We start from the raw sequence: 22,724 nt of genomic DNA on the forward strand, positions 1-22,724 counted from the left end.
ATTTTATAATATGCTGAACCACTGTCCTGATAGGAAGAACAGAAATTTTTCACTCATTCCACTTCTGTATTCTAAACACCTAGAGAGTGACTGGAACATGGTACATGCCTAATCAATATCAGTTGATCGAATAAATCTCTTGCTGATTATTTAGTATGTTCCCTCCAAGCTGAACATTCTAAGCTTTTTGTTTTTGAGACAGAGTCTCGCTCTGTCACCCAGGCTGGAGTGCAGTGGCGCGATCTCGGCTCACTGCAACATCCGCCTCCTGGGTTCAAGCGATTCTCCTGCCTCAGCCTCCCTAGTAGTTGAGACTACAGGCATGCGCCACCACGTCCGGCTCATTTTTGTATTTTTAGTAGAGAGGGGGTTTCACCATGTCAGGAGGTCGATTTCCTGACCTCGTGATCCGCCCGCCTCGGCCTCCCAAAGTGCTGGGATTACAGGCGTGAGCCACCGCGCCCAACCTTTTTTTTTTTTTTTTTTTTTTTTAAATTAACTCTTCAAGGCCCCATGACTCCAGTACAACAGCTTGCGGGGTTCCAAGCCACGTCTTGGCTACGTAAATGCAGCACATAGACTAGCCATGGGAGGGCAGCAGAGGGCCACTACATAGGTGCAACCTTAGGCTTCAAAATTCTTGGACCATTCTGATGTGATTAAACTAAAAAATAATGAGTTTACGCATATCGAGATACCCTGAGGTGTACAAAGGATGAGTCAAGGTAGGGGAGAGAGAGTTGAAGAGTGACAGCTGAGAAACAGAGATAGGACATGTCCAAGAAGTGCCAGGATAACCCAACAACACAGGCTGATTGAGGAAACTGCCAGAGAGTAGACAAAGTAGACTGAAGAGGGAAAGCAATGTTTGTTGGAGATTTTGTTTTAGTTTTTGATAAATATTTCTTAGTCATAACAATTGTTTTAAATATAATTATGCCCCCAAACCAAATTTCTACTCTTATTCTGGCAACAGAATAAAAATCAATATCAATGTTTGATCATTTTCAAAGAAACTCAGTTCCTATCTTGGTTGAAATGCAGTCACATCCATATGACAATTGAGCTTTTCATGTGGCACTAATATAACTAAGCCTTGAGCACATCCCTTGCACTTCTATTTAGTGAAGTCTTTTAAAAAATATTTTCTTAGAAGTTGTTAAATGGAATTACTAAAAATTACAATCAGCAGTATTTTCTACTCTTTTAGCTTATTTTTCAAAATATTTACCTCCATGCTTTTCAGTATTACACTTATATTGCTTCTTCTTGATTTTTCCATTTTAAGATATTGACTTCCTACTATGGAAGTTAAAGATTAAGCTCTATTTCCTCCTCCTCCATCCCCATCAAGCATAGTACCCTTCTCCAAAGCCCATCCTTCCAAATGTAATTCTTTTTTTGAGGGGGAGTGGGGAACAATACTCAGTATTTTTTTTTTTTTTTGAGAAGGAGTCTTGCTCTGTCACCCAGGCTGGAGTGCAGTGGTGCGATCTGGGTTCACTGCAAGCTCGGCCTCCCAGGTTCACGCCATTCTCCTGCCTCAGCCTCCCAAGTAGCTGGGACTACAGGCGCCCGCCACCACGCTCGGCTAATTTTTTTGTATTTTTAGTAGAGACGGGGTTTCACCGTGTTAGCCAGGATGGTCTCGATCTCCTGACCTCGTGATCCGCCCACCTCGGCCTCCCAAAGTGCTGGGATTACAGGCGTGAGCCACCGCGCCCGGCCAATACTCAGTATTTATGTAACCACAAATACAATTACTTTCCTTTCTTGCACAAGATTTTGTTTTCCCTAGAATTAATAGCTGCATAATTCTTACAGCCGCTTAGTTTTCTGTGACCTGTCATGAGTTAAACTCCCAAACTCTCTGTCAAATCTCCTCTTGAGGATTCAACGCCAGCTGGAATTTTGTCAATTCCATCCTTCTAAAGCAGTGTCTCCCAAAGATTTCTGACCAAATCTAATCTGGATGCGTTGCCGTCTATGCCTGTACACAGCTATCGTCCCCGGGGCTCTTTCAGTATCATCTTGGGATCTTACTATTTTCTGTTTGTTATTTATTGTATTTCCTGTATTTCATAATTTCCTCCTTCTTGGCTTATTCCCTCATTTTGGTGGATCAGATCTACAGGATCTTCCTGGAGGTACTGAGAAAAGTAAGATAGGTACTATTTTTTGTGTGTAGTGACTTAGCACGTCTGAAACTCTATTCTATTCACACACTAGATTGGTAGTTGGATGAGTATTGAGGACTAAATCGGAAGTAATTTTCCCTCAGAGTTTTGAAGACAGTACCGTATGGCTTCCTAGATTCTAACTGAGCAATCTGAAGCCACTCTGATTCTATAGTCTTTATAACCTGGAAGGGTGTGGGATCTCTTTTTCCTCGATGTTCGGAAAATTCACAATGATATGCCTTGACGTGGATGCTTTAATATTTGTGCTGGGTGCTTAGTAGGATCTTTCAGTGTGGAAACTCATCTCCTTAACATCTGGACAACTTTCTTAAGTCATTTATTGATTATTTCCTTCCTTTCATTTTTTTTTTGTTTGGAACTCCTGGACTGGTTCTGTGATGGGACTGCAGCCGCCAGGCGCGTGCGCAGTGTATACACTGCGTGCGCATACGCGAACCCGTTGCGCCTGCGCGCGGTGCCGCCGTCGCCCCTCCTTCCGCGGCGCTCTCCACCTGCGCGGGCCTGAATGGCCTTCAGGAGCGCTGTCGGCCTGAGGAGTTGAAGGTTACTCAGCGCCGCGAGCCCTAGTAACTCGCCCTCCCTCGGCCAGAAACTCTCCGCCTGGGTCCGCGCGCGAGGAGCGCGGCCTCTGAGGGGAGCGGCGACCCCGCCAGCCCCGGTCTCTTTCCCTGGCGGCGGCGGCTTCTTCCGTGGGACAATATGTTCAAGAGAATGGCCGAATTTGGGCCTGACTCCGGCGGGAGAGTAAAGGTCAGTGCCCGGACCGCCCCTCTTCCGGGGTGGCTCTCCCGCCCCAGCTCCTCCCTGCGCGGTGCGGGGAGGGCCCACTGGGTTTCCTTTCGCGCCTTCTCTCCTCGGATTTGAACCGTGATTTCAAGGCGGAGAGCGAGTCAGAGCCATTGAGCGAAAAACCGGCGTTCATTGGGCCCCAACTTCCTCGCGTCACTGCCAACTCCCATCCCCGCCAAAAAACAAACAGATCAGTGGTGGCTTGGGGAAACCCGGACGTAGCTGCCGAGGAAACGGGCGACGCCGAGGAAACGGGCGATTCCGAGGGCTGGGAAAGCTCAGCTTGGTGCACATTCGCTGCCAATCTAGGTTAATGGTGAAGTGGTGACGCCACCCCCCTGGTGTGAGGATAACAATAACTGTAGCAAACAGTTGCTGAGCGCTTACCCGCAGTATTTCCAAGTGCGGTAACTGAGGCACGGAGGCATACGAAAGCTAAGAAAATTTGCCGGAGTTCATGGTGTTCACAGAGCCCCAAAGCAAGAGCATAACACTGTGCCTGGCACATGGGGAACATTCAGTAAATGTCAAATTCTTTTGTTTTTGATGAAATCATAGAGCCTAGCGTAATGTTTGACATTGTGATATTTATTTCCGTCACACATCCCCTGGCACGTTAATTTTTTTTTTTTTTTGAGACGAAGTGTCCCTCTTGCTGCCCAGGCTGGAGCGCAATGGCACGATCTCGGCTCACTGCAACCTCCGCCTCTCGGGTTCAAGCGGTTCTGCTTCAGCCCCTCTAGTAGCTGGAATTACAGGTGCCCGGCTAATTTTTGATTATGTAGTAGAGACGGTTTCACCATGTTGACCAGCCTGGTCTTGAACTTCTGACCGCAGGTGATCCACCCGCCTCGGCCTTCCAAAGTGCTGGGATTACAGGCATGAGCCACCTTGCCCTGCCCTGCACGTTAATTTTTAAGGCAGGACCCACCGGCTCCTGATAAAACAACTATTTGTACCCCTTCTGATTTTTATTTATAAAGGAAAGGAAATTTTTCTTTAAAAAGAATCAACCACGGCTGGGCGCGGTGGCTCACGCCTGTAATCCCAGCACTTTGGGAGGCGGAGATGGGTGGATCACCTGAGGTCAGGAGTTTGAGAGCAGCCTGGTCAAGATGGGTGAAACCCCGTCTGTACTAAAGATACAAAAATTAGCCGGGCGTAGTGGCGGGCGCCTGTAATCCCAGCTACTCGGGAGGCTGAGGCAGGAGAGTCGCTTGAACCTGGGAGGTGGAAGTTGCAGTGAGCTGAGATTGCGCCACTGCACTCTAGCCTGGGTGACAGAGCGAGACTCTGTTTCTTTAAAAAATAATAATAATAATAATTAGTAGGTTTTAAAAATACTTATCTGTGTGTGTGTGTGTGTGTGTGTGTGTGTGTGTTTTGAGGCGGAGTTTTGCTCTTGTTGCCCAGGCTGGAGTGCAATAGCGCAATCTCGGCTCACTGCAACCTCCACCTCCTGGATTCAAGCGATTCTCCTGCCTCAGCCTCCCGAATAGCTGGGATTACAGGCATGCGCCACCATGCCTGGCTAATTTTGTATTTTTAGTAGAGACGGGTTGGTCAGGCTGGTCTTGAACTCCCGACTTCAGGTGATCTGCCCACCTCGGCCTCCCAAAGTGCTGGGATTACAGGTGTGAGCCACCGTGCCTGGCCACTTTTCTTCGTTTTTATTGTTGTTGGTTACATTCGCTCAGCACTTTTCAAATGTTTGGTAAATCTTGCTCATTGTCCTTCAGATACATTTCTGTAACTGAGCCATTGGTTTCAGATTCATGTGCAACATTCAATATTTTCACTTCAATTGAAATTTTTTATCTTTCCGACATAATCTGTCAATACTCACTGCCTTTGCACTTATCAGATATAAGAAATATGTATGTTAAACTAAGGACAAATGTAGCAAACATGTCATCAGCCGCTATTTGCCAAGCTTCAGTCATCCAAGTGACACTTGGCCATTTTTGCCATGTCTGAATTCAACTGTAATATTTATTGTAACATTTACATTTAAATCAATTTACTTTTTAAAAGCCTCTTTCTAAGCGTTAATGTTTTTTAAATTGTAGGGTGTTTGTTTTTCTGTTGTTGTTTTTTTTGGAGACAGAGTCTCGCTCTGTTGCCCGGGCTGGAGTGCAATGGTATGATCTCGGCTCACTGCAACCTCTGCCTCCCAGGTTCAAGCAGTTCTCCTGCTTCAGCCTCCCAAGTAGCTGGGATTACAGATGCACACCACCAAGCCCAGCTAATTTTTGTATTTTTAGTAGAGACGGGGTTTCACCGTCTTGGCCAGGCTGGTCTTGAACCTCTGACCTCAGGTGATCCACCCGCCTTGGTGAAATTGTAGGTTTTAATTTCTAGTTACAGTTATTATTATTTTTTAATACTGATTAAACACGTAAGTAAAAAAGTGAAAAATGTTTGACCTTTATTCTACCTCTCACAAATTACTCTTAATATTTATACTATACTTTGAGAAACACTGCCACAGGCTCGGTGATAAGGACGTTACCACAGATGATGCCAGTCAGAATTGGCAATTTTTATTTCAATGCCTAGCTTTCAGATGTTTAAGTAAAGGCCTTTTGCATTTCTTTTAACAACACTCTAAAAGCGCTTTACGTGGTAATTTAAATAAAAGCATTTTCAAAGAGGGAACATTGTAATTATTCTGGTGTTTTTTTGTGTTACTATGAAATGAGGATGTGTCTGAAATTGATTTGAGAGAAATCCATATTATAAGCAAACTATAGATTGTTAGACTGCCATTCTTTAAACCAAGTTTTCAGAGCTCTTATTCTGCATATTTAGCTAATGGTACAATATTCGTTTATTTTAAAATTATTTTTCTTTTAGGGTGTTACTATCGTTAAACCAATAGTTTATGGTAATGTTGCTCGGTATTTTGGAAAGAAAAGAGAAGAAGATGGGCACACTCATCAGTGGACAGTATATGTAAAACCATATAGAAACGAGGTAGGCACTCGTTTTTTCTGTAACTGTTTTGCTTAAAGTTGTCTATAATTTGTTTTGCTTAAAGACAACCTGTAATTTTTTTTTTTTTTTTTTTTTGAGACAGAGTCTCGCTCTGTCGCCCAGGCTGGAGTGCAGTGGCGCGATCTCGGCTCACTGCAAGCTCCGCCTCCCGGGTTCATGCCATTCTTCTACCTCAGCCTCCCGAGTAGCTGGGACGACAGGCACCAGCCACCACGCCCGGCTAATTTTTTGTATTTTTTAGTAGAGACGGGGTTTTACCATGTTAGCCAGGATGGTCTCAATCTCCTGACCTCATGATCCACCCGCCTCGGCCTCCCAAAGTGCTGGGATTACAGGTGTGAGCCACTGCGCCTGGCCGACAACCTGTAATTTTTTATAGTAACTTTCTGATTATAAAATTGGTCCATTGTAGGAATGTTGTCAGAAAGTTTTTGAAAAAATAGAGAACTGTCATCTTCATGGGATACTAGAAATCAATTTTCCAAAAATGTTTCCTAATTAAAATTAAGATAACAAGAACTATTTATGCTATAAATACAGTACAAGTACATCTTCCTAACATCATATCTAAGTTAACATAGTATTTAATCAGGAGTTTCAGGAATAAGCAGCTAATCCTTAAAGTAATAATGTGGTAATAAGTGTGAAAGACAGCTCTGCTGTGTCATCCGATTGCTAGTAATTTTGTTTCACTGCTGAATCTTCAATGCCTGGAACATAGCCAGTACACAGTAGGTATTTAACAGATATTTATTGAGTGAGTAAATTATTCTTCTATTTAAAACCCTTCAGAGTCTACCCAAAAACTTGGATGTGAATATTCATACCAGTGTTATTCATAATAGCCAAAAAGTGGAAACAATTCATTTGTCTATCAACTGATGAATGGATAAATAAAATGTAGTATATCCATACAATTGAATATTATCAAGCAATAAAAAGTGAAGTATTGATAAAGTAAAGATGCTACTACATGGATGAAACTTGAAAGCATTATGCTAAGTAAAAGAAGCCAAATATAAAAAAGGCCACATAGTATATGCTTTTATTTATATGAAATGTCCAGAAGGGGCAAATCCATAGACAAAGAAAAAAGTGGTTGCTAGTTGGTGGGGGAGAAAGGGTATTGAGGTAAGTGCTAATGGATATGGCTTTCTTTTGTGTGATAAAAATGTTCTAAAATTGCAGTGATTCTTATGAGACTCTGTAAATATTAACCAAAAACCATTGGCTAGGCAAAATGGCTCATTCCTGTAATCTCAGCACTTTGGGAGGCCCAAGCGGGAGGATCGCTTGAGCCCAGAAGTTTGAGACCAGACTGGCAACATAGTAAGATTCCATCTCTATAGAAAAAAAAGGTATCATTATAGTAAGATTCCAGTTTATTTTTTAAATAATAAAGTTAGATATTAATGTAGATATAAGTAATTTAAAAATTCCTAAAAGTAAATTAAAAAGTTAATAAACATTACTATTGAATGTGACTTATTGCTTTGCATTTTTTTATTCTTCTATAATGAATTATATATTTTAACAGCCACCTTTGCCAACAGAAGCCCTTTTATTTGCCATAACTAATGAATATGCTTCTGTACTTTTAAAATAAAATTAAGAAAATGAGGAGTTTTTGTACTCAACAGTCTTAGATTGCTTTAAATTAGTTGTCCTTAGCTTTATGTAATATAATGTTTTGTTTGTTTGAGATGGAGTTTCTCTCTTATTGCCCAGGCTGGAATGCAATGGTGCTATCTCAGCTTACTGCAACCTCTGCCTCCTGGGTTTAAGCAATTCTCCTGCCTCAGCCTCCTGAGTAGCTGGGATTACAGGCGCCCGCCACCATGCTTGACTAATTTTTTGTATTTTTAGTAGAGATGGAGTTTCACTATGTTGGCCAGGCTGATCTCGAACTCCTGATCTCAGGTGATCCACCTCCCTTGGCCTCCCAAAGTGCTGGGATTACAGGCGTGAGCCACCGTGCCCGGCATATGTGATATAATTTTGTTCTTTGAAATTGACTATAGATTTGCCTTATATTTCTGTAACAGTACCAGATATGTACTGTTGTTTTAATGGAAAAAAATCAAAATTGATTTAGAATATTATCTATAGAGGTGTATTAAAACAAGATTTGCCAAAAAAAAAAAGTGAATTTGGGATATGTATTTCTATATATTACAAATCATAAAAGAATTCAACACAGGCTTCCTCTGTTTTAGTTTTTGTTTTTTAAAAAAGCAAAATAGGCCAGGCACGGTGGCTCATGCCTGTAATTCCAGCACACTGGTAGGCCGAAGCGGGTGGATCACCTGAGGTCAAGAGTTCGAGACCAGCCTGGCCAACATGGTGAAACCCCGTCTCTGCTAAAAATACAAAAAATTAGCTGGGCGTGGTGGCAGCTGCCTGTAATCCCAGCTACTCAGGAGGCTGAGGCAGGAGAATTGCTTGAACCTGGGTCAGGGAAGTTGCAGTGAGCCAAGATCGTGCCACTGTACTCCAGCCTGGGCAACAAAGCAAGACTCCATCTCAGGAAAAAAAAAAAAAAAAAAAAAAAAAGCAAAATAACTTCCCAGGTATAATTCATGTTTTTTAGAAAATTAGATTCCATAAAATTTGAAGGGAAGTATGTTTTTTATAAAATTAAGTATATATGCTCAGTGTGTTTTTTTTCCTAGTTATCATTTGTAGATCATAAAACTAATTAATTCCTTATATTTTAGGATATGTCAGCATATGTGAAGAAAATCCAGTTTAAATTACATGAAAGCTATGGCAATCCTTTAAGAGGTACGATATAGTCTTTTGATTCACAATATCCAAAGTTAAAAATGGCTAGGAAACTAAACTGATAATTTACTATTTTTTTCTGTCTTTAGTTGTTACTAAACCTCCATATGAAATTACTGAAACAGGATGGGGTGAATTCGAAATAATCATCAAAATATTTTTCATTGACCCTAATGAAAGACCTGTGAGTAGCATTAATCTTTGTAAATATAAAATAGATTTCTTAGTAAATGTGAACATGTAATAATACTTAATGAATAGTTTTCATTCAGATGTGTTTTATGTAAATTTATGGCACAATGTATCTTGCCATGAACGTTTTTCATTTTTAAATGTAGTCTTTCAAAATCCTTTTTTTTTTTCAAGTATGGAAAAAAACATATAATATGAACATATATTGGAAAGAAACCATGGAAATCAGATGATTACTGCAGCAAAAAAACTTAAAACTATTATTATCATTCGGTTATTAGTAATAAACAAGTTGAGCCCATATGCTGTGTAAAATGGTTTTTATAGTTTTTGGTAGTTAAACCCTAAGAAACAGTGTTTTTGCTTTTTTAGGCTGTCATCAGTACTAGCGCTTCATTTTCTATCTTATTTATGAGTCTTTATAGCCACTGGCTTTTTCATCTTTTAATCTCTTCTTATCAGATTGTTGCTTGATAACGTAAAAAAAATCCCTCCAGGCTTTTGCTTTGATCCTTCAGCAACTTTGTTAGGTTGTGATACCCTCATTTTAGGGATCAGGATACCAAGGCTCAGAGGTCAAGTCACTGCTCAAAAACACTCAGTTAATTATGGTAGAGCTAGTTTTTGAACCCAGATATTTGCATTCATACCTTTTTCTAGTATTTTTTCTTTTGAGTAAAACCACTAGGCCTTTTTTTTTCTTAAGCCTGTAGGGTCAAAACTCAGTAATGGCTCTCACATTCCACATATGTGGCTGGGGTTTAACTCCAGTTTCAAGGCTTTCACATTCATCACCATTTTATCTTGTTAAAATCACATTATTCTTTTAGCACCAAACATTTACATTTTAATTATCAGATTATATTTTTTAAACTGTGTATGTATTTTTAAAGGAGCTGAGTATCACCTGGACCAGTATTTCAGCAAACCAGTTCCTAACTGGCTGCATCAGAAACACCTGAGGTGCTTGCTTATTTATTTATTGTGAGGTGCTTTTTAAAAATTCAAGCTCCTAGGCCTCACCTTTTGGAGAGTCTGATTCAGTAGGTTTGGAATGGGGCCAGCACCCCAGGTGATTTTGATGCACAGTGAGATTTGGGACCCAATGACGTAGCCTTTTCTTCCTACGTAGGAATTTATTTAGGCAATCTCTCAAATGAGAATCTAGTTTGGGCTTGCATATCTCCAATATGGAGAATTAACTTATGTCACTAAAACATCCTATTCAAGGTTGGGGTAGTTTTAGTTTTAAGAAAGCTGTACTTCATTATGCTTCCCTGAACTTTTTACTGATTACTATTCCTACCTTAGTTTTTTCTTATGAGTAAGCATCCATAGCTCATTTAAACATTTTTTGTGTTTTCATGTGATGAAGTTTTTAGATCTCCTACCATCCGTGTTGCCCTTCAGGAAAACACACTCATGTTATATTTTGTTTGGCAATAATTTTTTTCTCTTTTGAGACAGAGTTACACTCTGCTGCCTAGGCTGGAGTAGAGTGGCATAAACACAACTCACTACAGCCTCCACCTCCTGGCCTCAAACAATCCTCTGCATCAGCCTTCCCAGTAGATGGGACCGCAGATGCATGCTACCATGCTGAGTTTATTTTTTTATTTTCTGTAGAGATGGGGGCTCGCCATGTTGCCCAGGCTGATTTCAAACTCCTGGGCTCAAGCATTCCTCTCACCTTGCCCTCCCAAGGTGCTGGGATTACAGGCATGAGCCACCATAACCGGCCAAGAAATTATTAAATATTATATCTGCTATTTGCAAGATATTGTTTAAGTGATTGAGAAGGATACAAAAATGAGACACTGACCTTAATGAGAATTGTTTATTAGGGAAAAGAGAGCATAGAATTTAGCAGATGTTGAGAGGGAGAGAGAAGAAGCCCGTATGTTACTAGAGTAGAAGCTCTTTTTAACTTTGTAAGATTGCTGGGTTTTCATTTTTATTTTGAGAATATGCTACCTTACCTCCCTGTCTCCTCATCTGTTACCCCTTATCCCCAATTGGAAAATAAATCTATGAAAGAAATCATCATATCCTGTAACCTCATTATGAGACAGCTCTTGAAGTCACTCTTAGAAAGGTATAACCTATTGCACTGCTATAGTGATTAATCTATTGAATAGATTCCCATATAGATTTATATAGGCCTGAATTTTATTCTCTAAAAAGTATTATAGGGTTTTTTAGTATTATTAAACTATTGTACTTTTTCAATAGTTGGCTCTTACAGAAAATGTCCAGTGAAGGTTTATTTAAAATATCTAAGAAAGACAACTTGGTTGGAAGGTAACTTGTGATTTACTTCTGCTACCCAGTAACCTATTATACAGATCAAGCCACTATAAAAGAATGGTTGTTTCTAAAAGCAAAATGTCAAATTGCGTTTTCGTTCCTAGAAATAGGGATTTCTAGGCAAGTATAGGCAGTTTCATTGTTCTAAGAATTTTCAAACACCACTCAAAATTACAGACATCTGTCTTGAAATGTTTTTATTGCCTATATCTGCATGAATGCCTCTGGAAGTCTGAATAATAAATTTAGGGAAGGACAGTTTTACGATGTAATTGTAAGAATTTTTTAATTGTAAAAGTCAGATGTGCACATGGTTTTAAGAGAAGATTTTTGAAATAAGTGTAAGTCTTCTGTATTAGTTTTATGGTACCATAAACTGGGTGGATTAAAACAACAGAAATTTATTCCCACAGATCTGGAGGCTAGAAGTCCGAAATCAAGGTGTTGGCCATGTTTTTTCCAAAGCCTTTAGGAGAGCATCTTTCCTTGCCTCTTCCAGCCCCAGATGTTCCTTGGCTTTTGGCAACATATTTCTAATATCTTCCTCCATTGTCACATGGCCTTATCTTTCTCCCTGGTCTCTGTGTCTTCTTCTCTTAGAAGGACACCAGTCATATTGGATTGTGGTCCACCCTAATGACTTCATTGTAATTACACCTGCAAAGACCCTGTTTCCAAATAATGTCACATCCACAGGTACTGAGAATTAGGGCTTCATATCTTTTGCCTGCATTTATAGTCCCAGTTACTTGGGAGGCTGAGGCAGGAGTATCATTTGAGATCAGAAATTCAAGACCAGCCTGGGCAACATAGTAAGACCCCATCTCAAACAAAATATACCTTTTGTAGGGAGGTCACAATTCAGCCCATAATATCTTTATCCCATCTTTGACCTCTTTTCCAAGAAAACTGCTTTTTAACAGTTACGTGCTTTCAATTCCTCTAGAAATTACTCACTTCCATGCATCTCATATTTAAATCCCTAATATTGGATTTCTCAGCTTCAGATAGTATCTTTCAGTGCCTGATGATTGATTATAGATGATCCTTTTTCTTCCTTTTTCCAAGTTTCTTTTTTTCATTTTGCTGAAGGAATTTTTTCAGAAAGGATGCCTGAGAAATAAACTTTCAGCGATATTGCCCATCTGAAATGTCTTTATTTTTTCTTCATACTTCATTGTTGGGGAGAAAAATTCTAGGCACTAAAGGTGGATATGCTTTCTTGTCTATGAGTGGAGAGAGAAGTAAAGGTCAAGAGGCCCAGCTACCCCATAGCATTCTTGACTTTGATACTTGCCAATTCTGAGCTTGGAGCACTGTAGGGCTCCTGGGAGCTCTGGCTTACACCCCTGAGGCAGTTTTCTTAAGTTTTTAGGTTGTGGTTTTTCTCTGTTATTGTTTATTATCCTTCTTGGTAGACTCATCTGTTTTCTGTCTGTTCCAGAAATTTGTTAAATTATTTGCTTTAAATAATTTGATATGTAATTCATGCTCTCTTATTTTGCTGTTATTTTAGTAGAATTCTGTGCATTTCCCTCCTCCCCTTTCTACATTCTTAGTGCATCATCTTGAGCCTGGAAGATGTCCTTTAAGTAGGATATTTCCACTTGCTGAGCCATGTCCAGGGAAATCTGACATTCTGGTAATTGAGCTAGATTGTCTTTAGGGGGAGTTGATGGTGCTTGTTTAAATTCAGTTGCAAGGAATTTTATATTTTCTGAATTTTTCAATGTACCCTTCCTTGCTCCCTATTTGGTGACTTTTTTGAAGAGTAGCATTCTCTTACAATTATGCTAGCTAACTTTTTGGAAAGTTATTTGATGTCTGGTTTTCAGAACTTCAACATGAACTCTGATGTTTTCCCAACTAGATTTTATTTTGCTAAAATAATCACACATTGTGCTGCAAAACTTTTCCCTTGATGTCTTACTATACCTGTTTTTAAGTGTTTGAAGACATGTTGCTCTTCCCAAAGTGAATTATTACTGACTTTTTATTTATTTATTATGTCATTTATGTAATAATCTTATAGATCCCCAAAGAAATTATCTTGCCCTCACTGAACTTTTTCATTCCCCACAGTAAATTTGTAAACTCTAATCTTCAAAGCAGTCACAATTAATCCACTTGTGTAAGTAAAAGAATTCATGTTTTAGTGATTTTTCAGTTTAATTTCTATAGCTTTATCTTGTGTTATTTTTAGTTTCCTCTCTAGAGATTCTTGAACAGATTCTTAATTACCTTCTAAAGAATATTCATGTTAGGTAGATATGAATGAATCTAATAGGAAAATAAAAGTACAGAAAATTTGGGTGATTTGCTGCAATAAGTTGCAGTTGAAACAAGATCATGAATTTGACATGTATATACTTCAGTCTCCATTTCAGTTAAAAAAATGCCAGTGTCTTGTGATGATAAAAACCATTGCACAGATTTGACATCTGTTTTTATTTCACAGGTAACCCTGTATCATTTGCTAAAGCTGTTTCAATCAGACACCAATGCAATGCTGGGGAAAAAGACAGTGGTTTCAGAGTTCTATGATGAAATGGTAAGAAGATTTTATAATGATAGTTTTAAAAGCATTTGAAGTTGGAGAACTTTGAAGTTATTGGGTTTTTGTTCATTCTATCCCATTAGATATTTCAAGACCCAACAGCAATGATGCAACAATTATTGACAACATCTCGTCAGCTAACATTAGGAGCCTATAAGCATGAAACAGAATGTAAGTGCCATGCATTCATAATTCTGAAAAATAATGTATTCTGTAATAGTGAAAGGGTTGTATGATTAGTGCCTTTTACACTTTAAAAAAAATGATATAGGTAAGTTTTTTAGGTGTTAAAAAACACAGTTTGTATTACAGTAGAACATGTAGAAAGGATGTTTTAAATTGTTCTCAAGTAGGCCTGCTTTCAAGAAGGGTGAAAGCCTCTCACATTCTCTCAAGTACTGTTTGTCTGTTTTATTCCCTAATTACATTTAAGTACAGTTTTTTATTAGTCTTGCTTAGCCTATCATTTTCTGTTTACTAGTCTTGGCTAACAAAATCTATGTGAAGAACCTTGCAAACCATAATTATACTTTTATATACTGTGAACTAGTTTATCTTGTATTTTTGCTGATGTCATTTTACATAGTTTCAGCTTAATGCTCAAGTGTTGACTACCTGCATGCCACATTGACAATCGGTCATGTTGTATTTTCTCTCTAAGTTGACATGGTCTCAGAATCCTGTACGCATTAATCTGTGCATCTGTTCTCAGTCATTTGCAATTGGCATTTAATATGAAATCTATTTGCCATCCCTGTGTTAACATTGATGTTACTATTCAGTCATCTTTGATTATTCATTCATTACAATATATAGTGAGTACCAGTTAATGCCAACCATTGTTCTAGGTGCTAGCTGCTGAGGTTAGAGCAGTGCCTGAATCAGACAAAAAGCCCTATCCTCATGGGCCCTACATTCTAGTGGGAGGAAAACAGGTATTAAATAAACAGAACAAGGAAGTATAAGGTAGTGATTAAGTGCTATAGAGACAAACAAAGTGGGGCAAGGAGCATCTTTGGTGGGAGGAGATGGTTGGAGTTTTAGATACTGATATCAAAATATCAGTCAGGAAATGCTTTCTGAGCATTTGGAGACCTAACGGGGTAAAGGAGTGATCTAAGGGAAGGATATTATATGTAGAGGGAGCAGTGAGGACAGAGGCCCTCAGGTAAGTGCATGGCTGAAAAACAGCAAGAAGTCCCATGTGGCTAGAGTAGAGTGAACAAGAGGACGAGGAGTGGGAGATGAGATCAGAGAAGTTAATAGGGGACTAGGTCATATAGGGACTTGTGGGTAACTATGAGGACTTCAGATTATTAAACTGAGATGTGAAGTCATTTGTGAGTTTTGAGCAAAGGAATGACGTCAGATTTAACTTCTTTAAAATGTTTAATTTTGTGGGTATGTAGTAGGTATATATATTTACTGGGTACATGGGATATTTTGATACAGGCATACGATGGCTAAAAATTACATCCAGGAAATGAGATATCCATCACCTAAAGCATTTACCCTTTTTGTTACAAATAATCCAAATATACTCTTTTAGTTATTTTTAAATGTACAATTACATTATTATTGAGTATAGTCACCCTGTTGTGCTATCAAATACTTAATTTATTCATTCTATTTTTTGTACCGATAACCATCCTTCACCCACCTACCCACTACCCTTCCTACCCTCTGGTAACCGTCATTCTACTCTGTTTTCTCTATCTCATGAGTTCAGTTTTTTTTTTTTTTTGAGACAGAGCCTCACTCTATTGGCCTGGCTGGAGGGCAGTGGCATGATCTCAGCTCACTGCAACCTCTGTCTCCCAGGCTCAAGTGATTCTCCTCCCTCAGCCTCCTGAGTAGCTGGGATTACAGGTGTGTACCACCACACCTGGCTAATTTTTTAAATATTTTTAGTAGAGATAGGATTTCACCATGTTGGCCAAGCTGGTCTCGAACTCCTGACCTCAGGTAATCCACCCATCTTGGCCTCCCAAAGTGCTAGGATTACAGGCATGAGCCACTATGCCCAGCCTAGTTGTTTTAATTTTTAGCTCCCACAAATAAGTGAGAATATATGATGTTTATCTTTCTGTGCCTGGCTTACTTCACTTAACATAATGACCTTCAGTTCCATCCATGTTGTTGAGACAGGATTTCATTCCTTTTTTATGGCTGAATAGTACTCTGTTGTGTATATGTACCATGTTTTCTTTACCCATTCATCTGTCGATGGACACTTGGGTTGCTTTCAAATCTTGGCTATTGTGAATAGTACTGCAATAACATAAACATGGAAGTGCAGATATCTTTTTGATATACTGACTTATTTTCTTTTGGATATATACCTAGCAGTGGGATTGCTGGATCATATAGCTCTATTTTTAGTTTTTTGAGGAATCTCCAAACTGTTGGCCATAGTGGTTTTACTAATTTACATTCCCACCAATAGTATATAAGGGTTCCCTTTTCTCTGCATCCTTGCCTGCATTTGTTATTGCCTGTCTTTTCGATAAAAGCCATTTTAACAGGCATGAGATGACATCTCATTGTAGTTTTAATTTGCATTTTTCTGATGATCAGTGATGTTGAGCACCTTTTCATATACCTGTTTGCCATTTGTATGTCATCTTTTGATAAATGTCTATTCAGATCTTTTGCCCATTTTAAAATCAGATTCTTAAGGAGTTGTTTGAGCTCCTTATATATTCTGATTATTAATTCTTTGACGGATGGGTAGTTTGCAGATATTTTCTTCCATTCCGTGTGTTGTCTCTTCACTTTGTTAATTGTTTCCTTTGTGGTACAGAAGTTTTTTAACTTGATGTGATCCCGTTAATCCATTTTTGCCTTGGTTGCCTGTGTTTATAGGGTATTACACAAGAAATCTTTGCCCAGTCCAATGTCCTAGAGCGTTTCCCCAATGTTTTCTTTTAGTAGTTTAATAGTTTGAGATCCTAGATTTAAGTCTTTAATCCATTTTAATTTGATTTTTGTATATGGCAAGAGATAGGAGTCTAGTTTCATTCTTCTGCATATAGATATCCAGATTTCCTGGCACTATTTATTGAAGAGACCGTTTTTTCCTCAAGTATATGTTCTTGGCACCTTTGTCAAAAATGAGTTCCCTGTAAGTGTGTGGATTTGTTTCTGGGTTCTCTAGTCTGTTCCATTGGTTTATGTGTCTCTTTTTCTGCAAGTACCATGCTGTTGTGGTTATTATAGCTCTATAGTATAATTTGAAGTCAGGTGATTCCTCCAGTTTTGTTCTTTTTGCTGAGGATAACTTTGGCTATTCTGGATCTTTTGTGGTTCCACATAAATTTTAGGTTTTAGTTTTTTTTTTTTTTCTATTTCTGTGAAGAATGTCATTTGTATTTTGATAGGGATTGCAGTGAATCTGTAGATTGCTTTGGGAAGTATGGGCATTTTAACAATATTGATGTTCCAGTTCATGAACATGGAATATCTTTCCTTTTCTGTGTGTTCTCTTCCATTTCTTTCATTACTGTTTTATATTTCTCATTGTACATATCTTTCACTTCTTTGGTTAATTCCTAGTTATTTAATTTGTAGCTGTGGTAAATGAGATTACTTTCTTGATTTCTTTTTCAGATTGTTCACTGTTGGCATATAAAGATGCTACTGATTTTTTTGTATGTTGATTTTGTATCCTGCAGCTTTACTGAATTTGTTTATCAACTCTTAATAGCTTTTTCGGTGGAGCGTTTAGGTTTTTCCAAATATAATATCATCTGCAGGCTGGGCGTGGTGGCTCACGCCTGTAATCCCAGCATTTTGGGAGGCCAAGGCAGGCGGATCACCTGAGGTCAGGAGTTCAATACCAGCCTGGCCAACACGGCGAAACCCTGTCTCTACTAAAACTACAAAAATTAGCCGAGCGTGGTGGCATGTGCCTGTAATCCCAGCTACTTGGGTGGCAGAGGCGGAAGAATTGCTTGAACCTGGGAGGCGGAGGTTGCAATGAGCCAAGATTGTGCCACTGCACTCCAGCCTAGGCAACAGAGTGAGACTCTGTCTCAAAATAAATAAATAAATAAATAATGATAATATCATCTACAAACAAGGCTAATTTGACTTTTGCTGAATTTTATCAGATCTTTTTTCAGCATCAATTGAAATGATCATATGGTTTTTGTCCATCATTCTGTTGATATGATGTATCACATTGATTTGCTTATATTGAACGATTCTTACATCCCTGGGATAAATCCTGCTTGGTCATGATGAATGATCTTTTTAAGGTGTTGTTGAATTATTTTTGCTAGTGTTTTGTTATGGATTTTTGCATCAGTGTTCATCAGGGATATTGGCCTGTGGTTTTCTTTTTTTGATGTGCCTTTGGTTTTGGTGTCTGGGTAATACTGGCCTCATAGAATGAGTTTGGAAGTATTATTTTCTCAATTTTTTGGAATAGTTTGAACAGGTTTGGTATTAGTTTTTCTTCAAATATTTGGTAAAATTCAACAGTGAAGCCATTGGGTCCTGGGCTTTTCTTTGCTGGGAGACTTTTTACTACAGCTTCAATCTTGTTGCTTGTTACTGGTCTGTTCAGGTTTTGGATTTCTTCGTGATTCAATCTTGGTAGGTTGTATGTGTCTAGGAATTTATCCATTTCTTCTAGATTTTCCAATTTATTGGCATATAATTGCTCATAGTGGCCACTAAAGATCCTTTGAATTTCTGCACTATCAGTTTTAATGTCTCCTTTTTCATCCTTTGTTTTGAGGTTTCTCTTTTTTCTTAATCTGGCTAAAGATTTGTCAGTTTTATTTATCTTTTCAGAAAACCAACTTCTTGTTTCATTGATCTCGTATTTTTTTCTTCATTTCAATTTTATTTATTTTTACTCTGATCTTTTTTCTTCTACTAACTTTGAGTTTGGTTTGCTCTTGCTTTTCTCGTTTTTTACAATACATCATTAGATATTTTATTTGAAGTTTTTTCTCTATTTTGATACAGACATTTAAAGCTACACATTTCCCTCTGAGTACTGCTTTTGCTGTGTTGTGTTTCCATTATCTGTTTCAATAAATTTTTCAGCTTCCTTCCTTCCTTCCTTCCTTCCTTCCTTCCTTCCTTCCTTCCTTCCTTCCCTCCTTTCTTTCTTTCTAACTTTTTTGGAGCTGGGGATCTCGCTATGTTTACCAGGCTGGTCTTGAACTCTTGCCCTCAAGTGATCCTCCCATCTCAGCCTCCCAAAGTGCTGGGATTACAGGTGTGAGCCTCCGCACCTGATCCAATTTTTCAATTCTTAATCTCTTCATTGACCCACTGGTCATTCAGAAGCATATTGTTTAAATTCCATGTGTTTGTATAGTTTCCAGAATTCCTCTTGTTATTGATTTCTAATTTTATTCCATTGTAGTCAGAGAAGATACTTCACATTACTTGTTTTTTTAAAAAAAAGTTTTATGACTTGTTTTGTGGCCTAACATATGGTCTTTATCCTTGAGAATGATCCATGAGGTCAGGAGAAGAATGTGTATTCTGTAGCCATTTTATGAAATGTTCCATAAATACCTATTAGGTCCATTTGGCCTATTTTGCAGATTAAGTCCAATGGTATTTTTTGTTGATTTTCTGTCTGGATGATCTGTTCAGTGCTGAAAGTTGGATGTTGAAGATGCCAGGTATTGTTGTATTGGGGTCTGTCTCTCTTAAACTCTAATAATATTTGCTTTATGTATCTGACTGCTCCACTGTTGGGTGCATATATGTTTACAATTGTTATATCCTCTTGCTGAATTGACTGCTTTATCATTATATAATGACCCTGTCTTTTTTTATAGTTTTTGTTTTGCAATCTGTTTTGTCTGATGTCAGTATTGCTATTCCTGCTCTTTTTTGATTTTGCATGCAATATCTTTTTTTTTTTAATTTGCATGCAATATCTTTTTCCATCCCTTTATTTTCAGTCTACATGTGTCTTTATAGGTGAAGTGTGTTTCTTGGAGGCAGTACATCATTGGTTCTTGTTTTTTCATCCATTCAGCCACTCTATGTCTTTTGATTGGAGACTTTAGTCCATTTACATTCATTGATATTGATATTTACATTCATTAGTATTGATAAGTAAGGACTTCCGCCATTTTATTTTTCTGATTGTTTGATGGTCTTCTCTTTCTTCTTTCCTTCCTTCCTGTTTTAGTGAAGGTGATTTTCTCTGGTAATATATTTTAATTTCTTTTTATCTTTTGTGTTTCTCTTTTATGTTTCTAGGTTTGAGCTTACCATGAAGCTTGCAAATAATATCCTATAACCCGTTGTTGTTTTAAACTGATGACCGCTTAACACTGATTGCATACACAAGCAAGCAAAAAGAAAGCAATAAACACTATATTTTAACTTTATCTCCCCGCTTTTAATTTTTTGTTGTTTCTATTTATATCTTATTGCTATCTATGTCTTGAAAAATTGTAGTTATTATTTTTGATCAGTTCATCTTTTCATATTTCTACCTAAGACTTGTGTAGTTTACAAACTGCAATTACAATGTAATAATATTCTTTGTTTTTCTGTTTACTTGCCAGTGAGTTTTGTATCTTCAGATGATTTCACATTACTTATTAACATGCTTTTCTTTCAGATTGAAGAACTCTTCAGCATTTCTTGTAGGGCAGCTCTGGTGTTGATGAAATCTCTCAGCTTTTATTTGGGAAAGTATTTCTCCATGTTCGAAGGCTATTTTCACCAGATGTACTATTCTAGGACAAAAGGCTTTTTTTCCCTTCAGCACTTTAAATGTCATGCCACTTTCTACTGGCCTATAAAGTTTCCACTGAAAAGTCCACTACCAGATGTATTAGAGCTCCATTGTATGTTACTTGTTTTTGTGTTTATTTTCTCTTGTTTTTAGGATGCTTTCTTTATCCTTGAGATTTATGAGTTTGATTATAAACTGCCTTGAGGTAGTCTTCTTTGTGTTAGATCTCCTTGGTGTTCTATAACCTTGTACTTGAATATTGATATTTTTCCCTGAGTTTGGGAAGTTCTCTATTATTATCCCTTTGAATAAACTTTCTACTCCTATCTCTATCTCCTCTTTAATTAAGGTCAGTAACTCTTAGATTCTACCCCCACCCTGCCTTTTTATTTTGAGACAGGTCCTGACTTTGTCGCCCAGGCTGGAGTGCAGTGGCATGATCTTGGCTCGCTGCAACCTCCACCTCCCAGGTTCAAGCAATCCTCTTACCTCAGCCTCCTGAGTAGCTGGGACCCACAGGCACATGCCACCACTATGCCCAGCTAATTTTTTTTTTTTTGGTGGAGTTGGGGTTTTGCCATGTTGCCCAGGCTAGTCTCAAACTCTTGGGCTCAAGCAGTCCTCCCTCCTTGGCCTCCCAAAGTGCTGGGATCATAGGTGTGAGCTGCTGCACCTGGCCTGGATTTCCCCTTTTGTAGGTTATTTTCTAGAACTTGTAGATGTGCTTCATTTTGTCTTGTCTCCTTTCACTGTGAATTTGCAAATAGCCTGTCTTCAAGCCCACTAATTCTTTGTTCTGCTTGATCAGTTCTGCTATTAAGTGACTGATGCATTCTTCTGTATGTTGGTGGTGTTTTCAACTCCAGAATTTCTGCTCGATTCTTTTGATTTCCATTTATTTATTAAATTTATGTGATAGGATTCTAAATTCTTTATCTGTGTTATCTTGAATTTCTTTTGAGTTTCCTCAAAACAGCTATTTTGAGTTATCTTTCTGAAAGGTCACACATCTCCGTCTGTTAGAGATTGGTCACTGATGCCTTGTTTAGCTCGTTTGGTGAGGTCATGTTTTCCTGGATGGTCTTGATACTTGTTGATACTCATCAATGTCTGGGCATTGCAGAGTTAGGTTTTTGTTGTAGTCTTTGTAATCTAGGCTTGTTTGTACCTGTCCTTGGGCAGGCTTTTCAGGTATTTGAAGGAACTTAGGTGTTGTGATCTAAATTTTTGGTCACTGCAGCCATATCTGCATTAGGGGATACCCCAAGGCCCAGTAATGCTGTGGTTCTTGCAGATTTGTAGGGTACCACTTTGGTGGTCTTGGATAAGATCCAGAAGAATCCTCTGGATTAGCAGACAGAGACTCTTGTTCTCGTCCCTTACTTTCTCCCAAACAAACAGAGTTTCTGTTTCTGTGCTGAACTGCCTGCACCTGAGGAGGGATGACACAAGCACCCCTTTGGCCACCACCACTGGGACTGCCTTAGGTCAGACTTGAAGTCAGCACAGCACTGGGTCTTGCCCAAGGCCCACTGTAACCGCTGCCTGGCTGCCACCTATGTTTGCGTGAGGCCCTAAGGCTCTATAATCAGCAGGTGATGAAGTCAGCCAGTATCGGGGGAAATTCAGCCAGATATCGGGCAAAATTCACCCCCAATATTTCACGTAGGTTCTTTTCTATTTTCCCTAAGTGTCAGCCAGTCTGAGAAATAAAGGGACAGAGTACAAAAGAGAGAAATTTTAAAGCTGGGTGTCCAGGGGAGACATCACATGTTGGCAGGTTCCGTGATGCCCCACAAGCTGCAAAACCAGCAAGTTTTTATTAGTGATTTTCAAAAGGGGAGGGAGTGTATGAATAGGGTGTGGGTCACAGAGATCACATGCTTCACAAGGTAATAAGATATCACAAGGCAAATGGAGGCAGGGTGAGATCACAGGACCACAGGACCGGGGCAAAATTAAAATTGCTAATGAAATTTTGGGCACACATTGTCATTGATAACATCTTATCAGGAGACAGGGTTTGAGAGCAGGCAACTGGTCTGACCAAAATTTATTAGGTGGGAATTTCCTCGTCCTAATAAGCCTGTGAGTGCTACGGGAGACTGGGGCTTATTTTGTCCCTACAGCTGCGACCGTAAAAGACAGCCGCCCCTGAAGCGGCCATTTCAGAGGC

At 38.8% G+C, this 22,724-nt stretch overlaps 1 protein-coding gene across 1 annotated transcript in view; it reads left to right on the forward strand.

Moving 5' to 3' along the window:
• Positions 1 to 2,670: 2,670 nt before the first annotated feature.
• The window catches only part of YEATS4 (YEATS domain containing 4), a 29,617-nt gene continuing 9,563 nt past the window's right edge, over positions 2,671 to 22,724 (forward strand). Inside the window, exons 1-6 of the mRNA XM_032170710.2 lie at positions 2,671 to 2,951; positions 5,847 to 5,966; positions 8,705 to 8,771; positions 8,861 to 8,955; positions 13,729 to 13,821; positions 13,911 to 13,998. Coding sequence (XP_032026601.1) covers positions 2,901 to 2,951; positions 5,847 to 5,966; positions 8,705 to 8,771; positions 8,861 to 8,955; positions 13,729 to 13,821; positions 13,911 to 13,998 — 514 coding nt within the window. The 5' untranslated portion in view covers positions 2,671 to 2,900. The remainder of the gene's footprint in view (positions 2,952 to 5,846; positions 5,967 to 8,704; positions 8,772 to 8,860; positions 8,956 to 13,728; positions 13,822 to 13,910; positions 13,999 to 22,724) is intronic.

The sequence above is a fragment of the Hylobates moloch genome, unplaced genomic scaffold, assembly GCF_009828535.3.
Source record: "Hylobates moloch isolate HMO894 unplaced genomic scaffold, HMol_V3 SCAFFOLD_12, whole genome shotgun sequence".
Taxonomy (NCBI): Eukaryota; Metazoa; Chordata; class Mammalia; order Primates; family Hylobatidae; genus Hylobates; species Hylobates moloch.